Source organism: Loxodonta africana, chromosome 21 (assembly GCF_030014295.1).
Source record: "Loxodonta africana isolate mLoxAfr1 chromosome 21, mLoxAfr1.hap2, whole genome shotgun sequence".
Lineage (NCBI taxonomy): Eukaryota > Metazoa > Chordata > Mammalia > Proboscidea > Elephantidae > Loxodonta > Loxodonta africana.
In genome coordinates, this window is record NC_087362.1 from 75,084,534 (window position 1) to 75,103,319 (window position 18,786).

The 18,786-nt window shown below is 41.4% G+C and overlaps 1 protein-coding gene across 1 annotated transcript in view; it reads right to left on the reverse strand.

The window, feature by feature from the left end:
* Window positions 1–18,786, reverse strand: part of ITFG1 (integrin alpha FG-GAP repeat containing 1) — a 242,533-nt gene that overhangs the window by 66,578 nt on the left and 157,169 nt on the right. Inside the window, exons 11-12 of the mRNA XM_064274126.1 lie at window positions 11,441–11,591; window positions 9,401–9,509 (exon numbers count right to left, since the gene is read on the reverse strand). Of these exons, the coding sequence (XP_064130196.1) occupies window positions 9,401–9,509; window positions 11,441–11,591 (260 nt within the window). The remainder of the gene's footprint in view (window positions 1–9,400; window positions 9,510–11,440; window positions 11,592–18,786) is intronic.

The following is an 18,786-nucleotide window of genomic DNA, read 5'->3' on the forward strand; positions in this document are numbered from 1 at the left end:
TTAACCATCTGAAAATTCGCTTAAGCATTATTTCAACACAGCCTGGAGGCAGGAGAGCAGACAGAATGCTTCTAAAGGTTCCGTCTTGTCTGGGGGGTGAAGATGAACACACTGTTACGCTGTTAAAAGTGCTCAGGAAATGCAGGGTAATATATGCTTGTCAGAAACCCCAGGTAAGTATTTCCCACTGCCATCCAGTTGATTCTGGCTCTTTGCGACCTGATGGGACAGAGTAGAACTGCCCCATAGGGTTTCCAAGGTTGTAATCTTTATGGAAGCAGACTGTCACATCTTTCTCCTGCAGAGTGGATGGGTTTGAACCATCGACCTTTTGGTTAGCAGCTGAGCGTTTAACCACTGAGTCACCAGGGCTCCTCTAGTTAAGTACTAGTGGAACAGAATTAGGATGTAGAATCCCCAAATTTAGCTGACAGGAATAAGAGGAAAAAAAAAAAAATAGAGCTAGGAACTAGCCTGGATTCAAGGCTGTAATCTGCAACACATGGGCCCTGTCTGCACACAAATGCTCAGAGAGTGTTCTACGGACATGGTGGTGCGGGAACCAGCAGAGCAATGGCAAGGACGGTTTTACCTTTCCCTAGCCATGTTAAGTAAACCCTGGTGGCTAGTGGTTAAGAACTACAGCTGCTAACCAAAAGGTTGGCAGTTCAAATCCACAAGGTGCTCCTTGGAAACTCTATAGGGCAGTTCTACTCTGTCCTACAGGGTCACTGTCAGAATCGACTCAATGGGAATGGGTTTGTTTTTTTTTGGTTTTAGCCATATAAACAGGCTGAAGTACCTAACTGAATACAGTGATATTTAGTACAAGCTGGTTAGAGCATCAGAGTAACAAAATAATTTTAAAGCAAAATCAACTCTGGACAGTGTAGATGGCTTTGAAAGAGTAATCATGGACTAGCAAGTACCTGACAAGGCAAACAACAACTAATAATCAAAGCAAAGAGGGAAGGGCATCCCCAAAACGACTAGGTTATTTTTTCTCAAATGATTGCTTTAAATTGGTATCGTATTTCCCATGACCTTTCTATAATGTACATTATTAATATTTATGTTAATATTTTTAATGCAAAGTTATTCTGTTTTCTAAAACCAAAACCTCCAACACCAAATTGCTACCTCTAGCTCTCAACACTCCATGCTTGGAGACGCTTTTTCCCAGACAGCAGTGCTACTTAGAGAGCAGGTCCACCTCATAGGCTCTGACATCACAGGCAAGATTCCCAGGCTCTCAAGAGTCTCTTAGGGTTTTCAGGTTTTGTTTTAACTTTTTGGAGCCCTGCTGGCACAGGGGTTAAGAGCTCAGCTGCTAACAAAAAGGTCCACAGTTTGAATCCACCAGCCGCTCCTTGGAAACCCTATGGGGCAGTTCTACTCTGTCCTACAGGGTCACTATGAGTTGGAATCGACCTGACAGCAATGGGTTTTTAACTTTTTACCATGAAAACTTTCAAACATCTACAAAATCAGAAGGAACAATAATGACCCCTTGCACATGTCACACAACTTCAAGAATCACCAACAACAGGTGGGTGATCTCATTTCATCCATCTTCCACATCTCACCTCCTGGGATTAATGAAAACCCCAGACATGTTATTTCATTCTCAAGTAGTTTATCTCACTATTTAAAAGAAACAAGAAATCTACTTTTCCCTGAGAGGGAACATAGTATGTTTATATGCATTCTACTACTGTAGTTATAATTTATTGTCTGCTTTACAGATATAAACTGTAATAATCTGTTAGGACAAACTGTTTTTTATTCAATAGACAAGTTATCAAGGGCCTATTTTACACTAAATGTTATCAGGAGCAGTATACACAGTTGCCCTGGAGTTAACTCCAACTCGTGGCAACCCCATGTGTTTCAGAGTAGATCTGTGCTCCACAGGGTATTGAATGGCTGATTTTTCAGATGTAGATTGCCAGGCCTTTCTTCTGAGGTGCCTCTGGATGGACTGAAACTTTCAACCTTTTGGTTAGCAGTGCTGAGCATTGACTGTCTGCACCACCCAGGGACTCATCTATCTAATCAATCTATCAATCCTATCTATCCTATCTATCCATCTATCAATCCTATCTATCCATCCCATCCATCCATCCCATCCATCCATCCATCCATCCATCCATCCATCCATCCATCCATCCATCCATCCATCCACCCACCCATCCCTCTATCATCTACCTACCTACCTACCTACCTAACCTACCTACCTACCTAACCTACCTACCTACCTACCCTACCTACCTAAACACCTACCCACCTACCTACCTCAAACCAAAACCATGGCTGTCGAGTCACGAGACTCTATAACACAGAGTAGAACTGTCCCATAGGGTTTCCAAGGAGCGGCTGGAAGATTTGAACTGCCAACCTTTTGGTTAGCAGCCTGTGCTCTTAACCAATGAGCCACCAAGGCTTCCCATTAAGACATAGGAGAAACGGAACATGCGCAGTTTGACTCTGATGTAGAGTTAAGTTTTCTAACAACTAAACTAATGAATGAGAGAAGTCTGTGTTGCTCTCCAAGGAGACTCACTCTCCCTCACTGTAAGGTGTCCAAGCAGAAGCCGGCTAGGATGCTGCATTAGGTTGGATTTCGGTAAGACGCCTCCTGAGGCCTTTGCCATCTCTCAGATACCTTGATTTTGTTTTTTTTAACTTAAACGTAATGAATAATTAAACACCAAGGAGGGACTGTTGTTAGGTCCTGTTGAGTTGGTTCCAACTCATAGCGACCCTATGAGGGACTAAGGACCCTAAATTATATGTATGCATTTTCCGATACAGTCAATGATCGATAATGATTAATAATAAATAATGAATAATAAATGTGAAGCTTCTGTTTCACACTGACAACTGCCTCTCTCTTGAACATTCTATTATTATTGTCTCACCTGGGAATAATACCTTTTGTTCTGGATCCCTTATCCCTGTTTGGAAAATCCTATGCTCTGATTTATTTCTACTTCCCAGCACTGTCTCCAGAGTCAAACGTGGAAAACAACAGCATCACATGCCTGCACACTAGTTGGCAAATCTGTGACAAATATAGAAAATCCAATCACATCCTTTTTTTAAGAGCACACAACGAAGAATTCTTAGTATAAAAGTGGTTTGAAGCCTTGAATAAAAGAACCTGTGGAGTGCAGGGGGAGCTGAATTTGTCCTAACACACACAAGCTAATGTCTCTTTCATGTGAATCTTTCTTAGCTCCTCAATGCCTAACATCTGTTCTGGACGCGTTCCTCCTCAACATGCACAGATGCACACACAGACAAGCCACATTCAGATGAAGATTCTTAAAGAAATCAGTAATACACCTGTGTTTCTCTTAAAGGCTTGAAACTTAACAGTTCCTGTAAAGCACAGTGGCAGGACTCTAATCAAGGACACAAGCCCTACAGCTGTCACGTGAGACACAAAGAAAGCTACACTCTGAAGGAGAATTATTCATCTGAACTTAATACCATTATTCCAGGGTTATTTTTACATCATTCCACTAGGGTAATGAGAGAGAAACCCTGTTTTACCAAGTGCGTGTTACTCTTTCTGTATGTTTTTGGTGTTGTAAGCCTGGAAAATTACATAAGCTAGACTTTCTAATGACAGGGAATCTGAAAAGATAAGCAGACTTGGTAACTTGAACAGGGGAAGGGTAGCTCATTCAGAGGGATCAATTTTCTCTTCTAAGAAAGGACCGTTGACTAGCGGTGTCCCTGAGGAAAGAAAATGGGTAAAGGTGGGCATTGGGCCTGCCACTGGACTTTCATCTTTTGGTGGAAGTCTCCTTATAGACAGAATATGGGGTGAGACGCATCAAGTCTTGACTGGTACTAGAGGAAAAGGAAAAGTCTTACGTTAGGGTAGACAACCCATGTCTCAAAAGGAAGCTGGCATTTATCTGACATAAATTTCCTGGGTGTTTCCTATGTGCCAGGCTGAGTGTTAGGTACCAGAGGAGAATCAAAGACAAATAAGACATAGACACTATCTTCAAGTTGCTTACACTATCACAGTGCAGTAGAGGAGACAGGTGCTAATTTAAGTGACACAAATAAGTCTAGATTTCGGAGTGCTTCTCAAATGCCCCAGGATAGATGCAAAGAGGGAGGAAAGGAGACTGTTACATTAAAACAAATGTTTTAATGGTGTGCTGTCCTTCACAAGGAGGACACTTCCAATGAACTAAGTCACAGAGGTCACACAGATGTTTTGAGGTGTTTTCTTCCTAGAGATGATATGGCTTTTGTAGAACAAAACTTGTGAATAAAAGCTTGCATCAGTCAAATGGCTATGCTGGACTTAGTAACTCATTCATAGGAGATCAAATCCCAAACTCCCACTTCATCGGTTCTTTGTTTCAATTAAATTAACTGAACTAGGTAATCCTAGTGTACGTACAATTAGTGTCAGCAAAAGTTTTCATGATTCCTTGTCTTCTTATCTACAGGTTTAATGTGGAAGAAAAATGACTGAGAAAAAAAATACATTTCACACAAACTAAGTTAGCTGCATATGAGATATGTAGCATTTAAAAATTATTTTAGCTCTAAAACAAGCAAATGATATCTCCTTGAAAATGGCAAAGGAGGGGAGTCAGTTAAATGGATGATAAAAAGTATGCAAATGTACAAGACACTACTGCAAGAAACCAGGAGAGACCTACATTAGTGGAAAAACACACCTTGCTCATGGACAGGGAAACCCAACATTGTGAAAATGTCAGTTCTACCCAAAGTGATCTACGGATACAATGCAATCTCGATCCAAATTCCAACTTTTTTTAACAAGATGGAGAAACAAATCACCACCTTCCTATGGAAAGGGAAGAGGCCTTGGATAAGTAAAGCATTACCGAAAAAGAGGAACAAACTGGGAGGCCTCACACTACCTGATTTTAGAATCTATTATACCACCATGGTAGTCAAATCAGCCTGGTACTGGTACAACAACAGATACACAGACCAGTGGAACAGAATTGAGAATCCAGATGTAAATTTATCCACCTATGAGCAGCTGATATTTGACAAATGCCCAAAGTCCATTAAATGGGGAAAAGAAAGTCTCTTTAACAAATGGTGCTGGTATAACTGGATATCCGTCTGCAAAAAAATTAAACAAGACCCATACTTCATACCATGTACAAAAACTAACTCAAAATAGATCAAAGACCTAAATATAAAATCTAAAATGATAAAGATCATGGAAGACAAAACAGGGACAATGCTAGGAGTCCTAATAAATGGCATAAACAGAACACAAACCATAACTAACAATGCACAAACGCCAGACGAAAAACCAGATAACTGGGAGCTCCTAAAAATCAAACACTTATGTTCATCAATAGACTTCACCAAAAGAGTAAAAAGACAACCTACAGACCAGGGAAAAATTTTTGGCTATGACATATCTGATCAGGGTCTAATCTCTAAAATCTACAAACCCACCCAGGAACCCAGTGCCGTACAAGATACTGCAAAAACTTAACTACAAAAAGACAACCCAATTCAAAAATGGGCAGAGGATATGAATGGGCACTTCACTAAAGAAGACATTCAGGTAGCTAACAGATACATGAGGAAATGCTCAGGATCATTAGCCATTAGAGAAATGCAAATCAAAACTACAATGAGATTCCTTCTTACCCCGACAAGGCTAGCATTAATCCAAAAAACACAAAATAAATGTTGCAGAGGTTATGGAGAGACTGGAACACTTATACACTGCTGGTGGGAAAGTAAAATGGTACAGGATCTTCGGAAATCGATTTGGCGGTTCCTTAAAAAGCTAGAAATAGAAGTACTATACGATCCAGCAGTCCCACTCCTTGGAATGTATCCTAGGGAAATGAGGCTCTCACACAAATAGATATGTGCACACCCATGTTCACTGCAGCACTATTCACAACAGCAAAAAGGTGGAAACAACCTAAATGGGCAGCTCCTTTCCAGAGGCAGGACGAGAAGGCAGAAAAGGACAGGAGCTGGTTGAATGGACATGGGAAACCAAGGGTGGAAAGGGGGTGTGTGTTGTCACATTATAGGGATTGCAAATAGGGTCACATAACAATATGTGTATAAATTTTTATATGAGAAATTAACTTAAGCTGTAAACTTTCACCTAAAGCACAATTAAAAAAAAAAAGAAGTATGGAAATGGTTTAGACTTAGATATCAGTATTCTGTGGCTTCATTAGCAACGAGATGAGAGTTACTCTTAGTTCATCCAAATAAGAGCGAATTTGCTGGCTGAAGAAAAGATCATGTGTTCTGTCATTTTCATCTCAAACAAACCTCCCAAAACTTATCCCCCACCCTTTTGCTTTTCTGTGTTCAGCTACTTATTTATACCCATTTGAAACATGTAACAGATACTTCTGTGATGTATATGTAACATTTTGTTAACAAACGAACTGACATGACTGTCTTGATGTGGCTCTAACAGTAACACATTAAAAAGCTCTCACCTTCTAACACCAACTCAGGACAAAACTCTCAGCAAACTAGGAATAAAGGGGAACTCCCTGAACTTGGTACACAGCATCTGTATAAAACCCACAGCTACCATCAACTTACTGGTGAAAGATAGAATGCTTCCCCCTAAGACTGAAACAAGGTAAGGCTGTCCACTCTCACAGCTCTCATTGAACACAGTACTGGAAGTTTCAGCCAGCACAACAAAAATAAATAAAAGGCACACAGATTTGAAAGGAAGAAATAAAACTGTTCCTACTTGCAGATGTTTTGACTGTCTACATAAAAAACTCCAAAGAATCTACAAAAAAATTCCTAGATTCAAAAAAGGAGTTCAGCAAGGTCGCAGGGTACAAGATTAACATGTAGAAATCAACTGCATTTCTACGTACTAACTACAAACATGTGGGAACCTAAGTAAAAAACACAGTAACCTTTACCATCACTACCAAAAAGATTCAATATTCAGGTGCACAGGTAACAAAGCAGGCAAAGGATCTCCATGGTGAACACAGGGCAGGTGGAGGTGACAGCTCGCATGGCTGGGGACTGGTTACACTGAGCAAACAGCATATATACTGGGAGTAGCAAGAGCCAGGTTTCTCACTGCCTTATTTGCAAACACAGAAAGGGTTGGCCAGAAGCCCAGAGTGTTGTCTTAGATGGGAAATGGAAGTACTGGTATAAATTCATGGTTTTACAATATATAGGAACATAAAGAGATATAAAATAGTCACAGGTGTGTGTAGGTGCGTGAACACATACCTGCATCTCCTAGCTCTGTACCTTGAGAAAGCCCTGAGGAAATGACAGCCTAGTAGCACACAGCACCCTGAGTACCAGAACTTGGCTTTTAAACATTGTCTTGTACTAAAAGGAACCAGGGTCTCTTGGAGAACTGCCTGACTCCAAGGTTGGTGAGAGGGAACCACAAGATGAGCCTGGAGTAACAGCTTGCTGTGCCAGAGAACATGTCAAAATCATGTGGGAACCAGCTTGAAGGGGCTCCTACTGCCCCCACGGGGAACAATTTGAGCATCAAATCAGATGGTATTAATGGATTATAACCCACTGAATAAAATACGAATGCATGAACCTATACTAACAAAAACAAACGTATCCATTGAAAACACTATGCTGAGTGAAGTAAGTTAGAGACAGAAGGACAAATATTGTAGGATCCTGCTGACATGAACTACGCAGAATAGGCAAATGCATAGAAACCAGAGTTCATTAGTGGTTGTCAGGGGTGGGAGGGAGGAGGGAGTGGGCGTTATGGGGAGGGGTGGTGGGAGGGAGGAGGGAGTGGGTGTTACGGGGGAGAGGGAGGGAGGAGGGAGTGGGTGTTATATACGGAGGGGTGGTGGGAGGGAGGAGGGAGCAGGTGTTATCGGGGAGGGGAGAGGGAGTGGGTGTTATGGGGTAGGGAAGAGGGAGTGGGTGTTATAGGAGGGGGCAGATGAAGGGAGGGGGAGTGGGCATTATGGGGAGGGGCAGGGGGAGCGGGCGTTATGTGGAGGGGCAGAGGGAGGGAGGGGGAGTGGGCGTTATGGGGAGGGGGAGTGGGTGTTATAGGAGGGGGCAGATGAAGGGAGGGGGAGTGGGTGTTATAGGAGGGGGCAGATGAAGGGAGGGGGAGTGGGTGTTATGGGGGAGGGGCAGGGGGGAGTGGGTGTTATGGGGAGGGGCAGAGGGAGGGAGGGGGAGTGGGTGTTATGGGGGGGCAGAGGGAGGGAGGAGGGGTGGGCGTTATGGGGGAGGCGCACTGAGTTTCCATCTGGGGTGACGTAAGCCTCTGGAAATAGTGGTGATGGACTTAATGTCACTGAACTGTATACTTAAAAACTGACAAAATGGTCAGCTTTTTGTTACATATATGTTTTTACCACCATAAAATTAAAATAAAAAATGAATATATAAAAAAAATAGCAGAGATGTGAAAGACCTTTCTTACAGTAGAATGCCAAGTAATAAATCAGCTATCGCGGAGAAGGCTGATTCAAGCAGAAGTTGTCAACGGACTCCAGGTAGATTGGCAAAGAGAAATTTGATGAGGAATAGGATAGGAAAATAATATCAGAATATCTCTCCACAAAACACTAATCTAGTACACGGGGGGAAAACGGCAAATTTAAGGTGGAGAAACCTGGCGGTCACCAACACGACCAGGTGATGAAGGCTACCCTCACAGGGAGCAGACAGGCCAACACCACGTGCCTGCTGAGACGTGTACTGTGTCAGTTCTGCATCTCCAGGCATTCCCGCAAAGACTGCATGGCCTGAATGGGGTACTGAGGAAACGCAGGTCAACCCGCAGGATGGAAGGTCAGCTATTCTTTTAAACCGATAAGGATATCAAAACCAGGAAATGGACTGTTTCAGATGAAGAAGTCTGAAGAGATGTGACAACAAACTGTGATAGGTATTCATGGACAGGATGGAGGGAAAGAAAGAACAAAGAGACCTTGTTGGGAGTGTTACTGGAATGTGAACAGCATCCGTGTACAAGACAGTAGTGTACGGATACTGGTTTCCCGATATGGAGGGCTGTATGCAGGTTACACAGGAATGTGTCCTTGCTTTTCGAAAAACACATACTGGACTAGGGGGTGGGGGAGAAGGAAAGAGAGAGACAGAGAATACAAAATTAAATGTTAATAACAGGAGTCCCTGGGTGGTACAAATGGTTACCCGGTTTGGTGGCTAACTGAAGGGTGTGTGGTTCAAGGCCACCTAGAGGCACCTCAGAAGAAAGGCCTGGTGATCTACTTCTGAAAAACCAGTCATTGTAAACCTCGCGGAGCAAAGCCTTAACTCTGACACGCGTGGGGTCGCCACGCGCTGGGACTGACTTCACTGCAACTGGTTATTTAACAAGAAACATCAAAGAAATACTCACCAATGACTTTAACAAAATACGCATCTGCTTCAAAGTTATTTTTCAGTGTATGGATGGCAAAATCAGTCTTTGTGTACCCTTTACTTAGTACCACAATGTCCAGGATACCCTAGAAAAAACAAAAATGAAAATGATGAGTACAATCTGCTGGACTGACTTGAAAAATGGTCACTACAATGAATGGTATATTTATCAGGTAAACGCAAACTTTATTTATTCAACCTGATGTTTAAAAAAAGATTAACCCCAAACCCAAACTTGCTGCTGTGAAGTCGATTCCAACTCATAGGTAAAAAAAAAAAAAAAAAATTATATAACTTTGAATAATAAAATACAAAGAACATCTGTAATTTGAGCCTCTGAAGAGCATTCAGTGTACGTCCTCCTAGCCGTATTTCGTGGCTTCGGAAGCGCTGGGCGTGGACCGCCGGACGGTCTTCAGCCCTCGGGGGAGACCTTTCAGCCTGCGGCTCGCCGCTGCTGCGGACGACAGGGTTTCCGTGTGCGCGTGTGTGTGTGTGTGTGTGTGTGTGTGTGTTCTAAAACAGGGAAGAAGTCTATGATTGCCCTGCCCCCATCAAAAAGCTGTGTTCATATAAAGTACTTTCCTTTGCCTCTTCAGTGAGGTTGATTATTTATCATAGTTTTTTCATGTTAGCCATTTGTGTTTTCTGTAAATTGACTATGTTCTTTTTTTCTAGAGGGACTTTTTAAGTGACTTAAGTCAGTTTAAATGAGCCCTTTTTATATTAAGGAGATGAATTATTTTTTTTCAAAGCAAGTTTATTTCCTAGATTTAAAAAGTTTTAAATTTTATTCACGATACTTTTGATGTACAGAAATTAAAAATTGATTTGTGGTCAATTCTGGTGATTTTTTTCCTTTGGTGATTCTTTTTTTTGGCCGTTACTTTTATACTTGGAATGCCAATGTGAAATAACCTAAGACTTGACAGTAGGAGACACGGAGGAAAAACAAGAACCTGGATAACTCCCATGACTGAGAATCAGCTCCTTAAAAAAAAGCAACACAAAACCAAATGGGCATCTACGTTTTTAAAATAATCATTATTTTGCAAGAATATATTGTTACATACTGACTCTTGAATTCAACACATTTTTTTCAAAGGTTATTACTCCTATTCCCAACACTCTGAGTGGCAAACTGGCTTTCACTTTAGAAAGGGGGAAATAGGACCCTGGGAGTCTCTCACAAGGTAACCTGGCTCAAGGACCTGTGGCAAGAGATACCACCACCCGTCTGTCAGTGTGTCCTACTGTGGTGGCTTTGTGCTATGCTGTGATGCTGGAAGCTATGCAGGGTCACCCGCGCAGGACATGTTTCAGTGGATCTTCCAGGCTAGGAAAAAAGGCCTGACAATCTACTTTTGAAAATCATCAATGAAAACCCAAAGGATCACAACCAGCTCTGCCTAGAGAGTAGAATTCAAAAGGGAGCACTTCATGACATGAGTACTGTCTGTCTGATACGGTGCTGGAAGATAAGCCCCCCTAGGTTGGAAGGCACTCAAAATACATAGTGACCACGACAATGGACTCTATGCCAACAACTGTGAAGACGGTACAGGCCTGGGCAACATTTTGTTTTGTACATGGGGTCGCCAGCGTCAGAGCTGATTTGATGGCAACTAACAACAACAACGAGCTCATGACGTTAAAGGGTCATACTGAACTCATTCTGATCTCATGTAAGCTCATGGGTCTATTACTGCCGGCTGTGTTTCTTCTGCTGCTGAACGTGCAGATTTGGTCTCAGAGCTGATTCCCCAGTGGTTTAATGCAAATAAGTGCAAAATGGGATACGGGCATTTTCATATTTCACCGAACCAATCAGCCAATGGCATGTCAGTTCCCTCTGCCTTTAACATTAAAAAACGCTTTCCGTAATTAACCCATTTGCTCTTATTATCTCATGTATGTTTTCCGGTCAAACAGGGTGAAAATGAAAGCACAAACTCAAGTGAGATGAGGTGGATGGAATCAGACCCTCAAACACCCAAAATCAAAGCTCTGCACTCACGTCCTCGTAAATGTCAAAGAAAGTGGCGACCACGGCATCCCTGATCTGGTTTAGGTTCGACAGATCCCAGTAGACTTTAAACATACGGTGCGCCCCCTCGCAGCTTGCATTGTTACAAGGGACGTTCTCCAGTAAGAAGGCCTGCTGGTTGCTGTAAGACACAGAAGGGGTGTTTAGTTACTGCTGGGACACACCGATGTGCAGCGTCAGCTGTGCTGTACTTCCTAGAACCAGAGGAGGTGGTAAAGGGTATACATACAGGAAATCATACTAAACGACCTGCAAATGTTATTGATTATTGTACTGTGTCATGTTATTGACAGTCACCGTCGGGCCGATTCTGACTCAGGAGACCTACGTACCTCAGCATGGAATTGTGCTCCACAGTGTTTTCCAGACTGTGACCTTTTAGAAATGGATCACCAGGCCCGTCTCCCAAGGTTTCTCTGGGTGGGTTTGAACTACTAATCTTTTGGCTAGTAGTTGAGTGCTTAACCGTTTGCACCATCAGGGGACTCGAGGTACCGTATCATACCAAACTTAAACTGCTGGCTACCCTTCATCAGCTGCCTCTGGCAAAAATCCTCTGCCGGTTGACTGCTCTGACATGAAGTTTCCAAGTCCATCCCCTCTTCCTCTCCCGCCACTCCAGCCACTGACCCCGAGTTCCATTATGGAACCCCAGACACTGTCATCATCCCTTCAGATGTCTACTGCTCCTCAGATGAGTACCTGCATTTTTAACTGCAGGCTCCCGGTATTCCCAGCTGTCCTGTCAGGTGGCAGGGTAGATATTACCCAGGGCATTTCAGGTAACAGAAGTGCCGCAGTTCTCCTACAGGTGGTAGGGTAGATGTTACCCAGGGCATTTCAGGTAACAGAAGTGCCACAGTTCTTCTACAGGTGGTAGGGTAGGTATTACCCAGGGCATTTCAGGTAACAGAAGTGCCGGATTCTCCTACAGGTGGTAGGGTAGGTATTACCCAGGGCATTTCAGGTAACAGAAGTGCCGCAGTTCTCCTACAGTGAGGTCGCCCCTTTTCAATCCTATTGTACAAAGTTGGTTACGAGCTTTAGATTCTCGAGACAGATTACCACAGAGAAAAAGCAACTGCCGATGAGTTCATTCCGCTTCATGGAGTCAGGTTACTTAGATTTAAGTCCTGGCTCTGTCATTTAGCAGCTGTGTGATCTTCGGCAGGTGATTTAACCTCTCTAAGACCCAGAATCTCATTTGTAAACTAAGTAATAAGAGTACTTCCTCAGAGAATTGTTGTGACGATGAAATGAAACACTGCACGGAAGCTATTGAGAACAATCCCTGGCACCCAGTTGGTACTCGGTAAAAGTGTTGATATTCTCATCATTCTTTGTCTAGTGCAACACAATACCATGTAAACATATTCCCTTTAGGTATAGAAGTAACTTTTGTAAATAATGTGATTTTACATAGTGGCTCCTATACATAGGTATTTTCCAATATATATTGGTTCCCTCTATGCACACAGAAAATAATAGATTTTATTTAGGTCTTAAATTTTATTACTGCGCAATTTTTCTCTAATGTTTTAAATAAATAAATACAATATATATATATATTTTTATATAAAGATAGCGTCCACAGGGGATTGGTTCCAGGACCTGCGTGAATACCAAACTCTGTGGAGGATGCTCAAGTCCCTTATATAACATGGCATAGTGTTTGCATATAACCTATGCACATCCTCCTGTATACCTTAAATCCTGTCTAGATGACTTAGCATACCTAAAAAAAAAAAAAATGACAACGTAAATGCCATGTAAATGGTTGTGATGTTTTATGATTTAGGGAATAATGACAAGACGTGAGACAAACAATGCTCAGTCGAGTGCTGGAGAGAGACTGAGGACCATGAGATGGTGGCAGGCTACAGCAGGGGATGCGGCTACACATCCTTTCATTTGCGTGGACTCAGTGGAGTGCTGGGCAAGCGGCAATTGCAAAGTTTGCTTTTGGAACTTCCTTTTTTGTTTGAGTATTTCTGACTTGCAGCTGGTTGGATCTGCAGAGGCAGAACTTGTAGATACGGAGGGCCGGCTGTACTACTTTGGGTCTAGGTGATTTGGAAAAGACAAAAGGCTACACTGTATTAAACTAGACACCGTGGTGGTACAGTGCTTAAGTGCTTGGTTGCTAACTAAAGGTCAGCAGTTCGAATCCACCAGCCACTCCTTGGAAACCCTATGGGGCAGCTGTACTCTGTCCTAGAGGAGAACTATGAGTCAGAATTGACTTGATGACAATAGGCTTTTTGGTTTGGTACTAAAGTAATACATCCAAGTATGTACAAAATATTCAGTTTGTATGATACACTAAATATATGATTAGCTTCAAATTATTTTTTAGCTAAAACATTGCAAACACAAATAGTATCAAAATAAAGGAGTAAAACTCCTAGACCGTAATATTTACCTGAAAAACTTTGAGGTCAATTTGCTGAAGACATTATTTTCCCACTAGAAGTAATAAATGATTTCTCTTCTGTCTCCACCCTAATAATTGATTCTTAATTCTAATTTATAATATTCTTTTCCAGGTACCTTACCCATCCAACCTTTTTAGCTAAACAATTTTACTAGCTATTTCATAGAGATGCAGTGTATTCTATTTTGTTATTAAATTAAAACATGAGAACAAGTGATAAAGACATCCTTTCCACAATCTTCTATAAACAATGCATCATACTGGCCAACCGATCAACCTTCAGAGTGAGCCTGTATCAGTGGTTTCCCTTTCAAAGCTACTGCATGGAATTTCATGATTTGCTTTAACTCTGGTCACAATTCCAAATATACAACACCCTTAATGCAGCTGCACAATTTAAAATGCCATCTTAATTGTTGATATGAGTTTGTAAAGGTTATAAATGCCACGCGCCACTGTTTTTCTCTTGGAGCTCACTAACTACGTTGATTTTCTATATATCGATGTTTATGTGTTCCATTTCATTTTTGATGATTTCCAATTTTCCTAGATTCATACTTCGTATGTTCCACATTCCGATAATTAATGGATGTTTGCAGCTGTTTCTTCTCCTTTTGAGTCATGTCACATCAACAAATGAAGGTCCCAAAAGCTTGACTCCATCCACGTCACAAAGGTGGGTTCTCCTTTGAGGAGACAGCTCTTCCCCAGTAGTCTTTTCACTACTTTCCAACTTGGGGGGGCTCATCTTCCAGCACTATATCAGACCATGTTCCACTGCTATTCGTGAGGCTTTCACAGGCTAGTTCTTATCAGAAGTAAACCACTGGGTCCTTCTTCCTAGTCCGTCTTAGTCTGGAAGCTCAGCTAAAACCTATCCACCATGTGTCTGTCAGTTTGTCGTACTGTGGGGCCTTGTGTGTTGCTATGATGCTGGAAGCTATGCCACCCATATTCAAATACCAGCAGGGTGAATAATAATAACCCCCCCCAAATGACCCAATTAAAAAATTAGCTAAGAATCTGAATAGACATTTCTCCAAAGAAGATATACAAATGGCCAATAAACCCATGAAAAGACACTCAACTGCTTTAGCTATCAGGGAAATGCAAATCAAACCACTTCACACCTATGAGAATGCTTAAAATAAAAAAGACAGATAAGTGTTGACCAGAATGTGGAGAACTGGAACCTTCATGTATGGCTGGTGGTAATGTAAAATGCTGCAACTACTTTGGAAATGCGTCTGGCGATTCCTCAGAAGATTAAACACAGAGTTCCCATTTGACACAGTAACTCCATTCCTAGGTATACACCAAGAGAAATAAAAATGTATATCCATACACAGCTTTTATACTAATGTTCCTAGCAAATTTATAATAGCCAAAAGGTAGAAACTATCCAAATCTACGTAACTGATGACTAAACAAAATGTAGTATATCCTTACAGTGGGAATATTATTGTGCAGTGGTAAGAGCTCGGCTGTTAACTACAAGGTTTACAGGGTGGCGGGCTGGATGGGAGTAGCGGGAAGGATGGCTAAGAGGAGCCAGGTTTCTTAGGGTAATTAGAACGGTCTAAAATTGACTGCAGTGACTGGTGAATTGTATGGTATGTCAATTACACCTCAGTAAAGCTCTAAACTGAAAAAAAAAAAAAAAAAAAAGGAAATTTTAACCAGTTTAAAAACAAAACAAAGCAAAACAAAAGAAAATGTGGGACATGTTTTACCTTCAAGTGGCATAACACGTAAATGAACGCATCAAATGCCACTGCTCTGAAGAGGCTGATATTCGTATCCCTAGGTGTGCAGCCTTTTGAGACTGGTTTTAATTGTTCTTCAAAGGCCATAAAATCTGTTTTGTTTCCCAACACACTACCAACTTGACAAGTTTGGCGATTGTAGGTTGTTCATGTTCTATGTATCTGTCTTTTCTCTAATCAAGAAAGGTAGTTGATGGATCATTTCACTGAGAATCTGATTTTCTCCCTGGCTGTTCTCAGTGCATCTGTCTACTTGAGTCATCACTGCCCCCAGTGAGTTCTGCTCTTCTAGAATGCCCTCAACTCCATCCCTCTTAATTCCCCAATTTCATTATCAGCCTAAGTTCACATGGAAGGAAAAGTGCTTCGATTTGGGGATATATCTATCTTTCTACATAAACTCTGGGAAAGGCAGTTCTAGACATAAAAGAAAAACAAATTAAAAAGAAACAATTGTTTTTGAATTGCTACCCTGAAACCAATGTTGCCAGCAATTGGTAAATGCAGAATCCTCAGTAAAGCTAATATAACAAAATAAAACTTCCACTTTGAAATACTAAAAATTATTGAAGTATCTCTGTAATATAGAGTAATGACAATTATAAATGTGCAAATAAGGTAATAAGCTTGATATTAAAAGTAAAGTTCACTTGAGCTCTGGGAAAAAGTAATACATTTATTCCCCAGAGAGTATCTAGGATATGAGTTTCATGGGCTGATAGTAAATGTTTCTTGAGTGAAAGAGGGAAGCAAGCATCTTTTGCAGAGCAAGGCCAATTGAAAAGGAAAATTTAATGGGACATAAGACTCAATGCTAAAGGTTTCTGTTAAATAAGTGGTTAGAAAAGATTTGCTATATTTTATCATTATTCAAAAGTGTTCCTTATATTGGTTAACTTGGTGGCAACTGAAACATTTTCTTTCTTATTATTGTTCTCAGGAGCCACTGAGTCAGTTCCAACTCATAGTGGCCCTACGTAGAACAGAATGAAACACTGCCAAGTCCTGTGCCATCCTCACAATTGTTGCTATGTGCTATGTTTGAGCCCATGTTGCAGCCACTGTGTCAATCCGTCTTGTTGAAGGTCTTCCTCTTTTTCACTGACCCTCTACTTTACCAAGCACGGTGTCCTTCTCCAGAGACTGGTCCCTCCTGATAACATGCCCAAAGTACCTGAGATGAAAGTCTCGCCATCTTTGCTTCTTAAGAGCATTCTGGCTATACTTCTTTCAAGACAGACTTGTTCTTCTGGCAATCCATGGTATGTTCAATATTCTTTGCCAACATCATAATTCAAATGCATTTTTGTTTCTTCTTCAGTCTTTCTTATTAACTGTCCACCGTTTGTAAGCATATGAGGTGAATGAAAATACCATGGCTTGGGTCAGGCTCATCTTGGTCATCAAAATACCATCTTTGCTTTTCAACACTTTAAAGAGAGAGGTCTTTTGCAGCAGATTTGTCCAATGCAATGTGTCATTTGATTTCTTGACTGCTGTTTCCATGGGTGTTGACTGGGAACCCAAGTAAAATGAAATCCTTGACAACTTCAATACTTTCTCCATTTATCATGATGTTGCTTATTGATTTAGTTCTGAGGATTTTTGTTTTTGTTATGTTGAGATGTAATTCATACTGATGGCTGTAGTCTTATAGGTATTGTAATATTTGTGTCTATTCTTTTTTAAAATGACAGGATATTCAGATTTTAAGAGTGAGAAATTCATGAACATACAACTTGTGAAGTACACATCCAGAAAGAACGAAGACTGATTAGATTATACTAGTCTTTGTTTAGTTGGTAACACTGTAGGATGCAGGGTTGAGAAAGATAAGGGGGAAGGGAGAGAGGAAATGATGAGAGAGATGGGAAGATGAAGGATGTCTTCCACATTTTCTGGTTTGAGTGACTGGTTGAGTAATGGTACCACCAACTGATACAGAAAGTACAAAAAGAAGAGGTTTAGAGGAGAGAAGATGTTTTCAGGTTTGGGGTACCAGGGGTGGAGCATCTGGGGGACGGGTCCATCAGAGAGTTGTATATATAAGTGTAAGGCCCAGGTTCAGAGATTTAAAAGTCTTGAGCTTGTAAGTTGTAATTAAAATGGCCAAAATTAATGAAGAACATGCAAATAGGATGTTCTTAATTTAAGATGGCCCACAGGAAAAGGAGTCCTCAGAAGAGAAAGAGTAGGAACACTCAGAGAGGATACAGAGAGAACCAGTAGAGTTTCAGGAGAAAGCCATTAATAGCCAGATACAGACAAGAGTCTGGAGACATAAAGATGGTGAAGTGTCCACTGGATTTGTCAAGTAGAAGTTACTGGCACTGGATGAGACCTTCAGAAGAGTAGACTGAGCTGAAGCTAGACTGTAGCAGGTTAAGGGTGATGTTGAGGTAATAAAGTTGAGACAGTTATCCAGAATCACAATCAAAGGTTTTCTGTTTGTTTTTTGTGTTTTACACTGGAGGAGATGTGTACATGTTTAAAGGAAGATTGGGGGAAAAGAGTGGAATGAGAAGATTTGGAAGACAATGGAGAAGGGATAAATGATGCTGAAAGATCCAGATGGGAAAGGTGGCATTCAAATGGAGAAGGGATCAAGCAGAGACAGACAAATCAATGAGGAAATTGCTGCAGTAACGGGGGGGGGGGGGCGGGGGGGTAGAAAATGATTTGAATTAGGAAGTCGAAGTGAAAATGGAAAAGAAAAGGAGCCTGAAAATTACATTAGAAAAGAGAATTGTACCTGCCCGGTAGAGGAGAGTAAAAATTAATTTAGGCTAAAATGGTTGGAGCCAGATCACACCTTCAAGGTAAGCAAGGACATCACAAGGAAGAGGTGGATTTGAAGGGAAGGGTAACTATGACTCAGTTTGGTTTTAGATACAAGTTTGAGGAGACGACAGAACATCCACATAGCAGAGAAGAGATGATTTGAGGTAAAGGGGTAAAGGTTTTGGGAGTTATTCGCCAAGAAGCAAGACAGCTTGTGTTACAAACTTGAGTAAGAGCTGAGGGAGATAATGGGGGAGGGGGGTGAGGAGGGAGGAAGTAACCTGGAGATTCCTCCTTGTGGAGTGTCTGCAAGGGACAGACAAAAGACTCAAGTC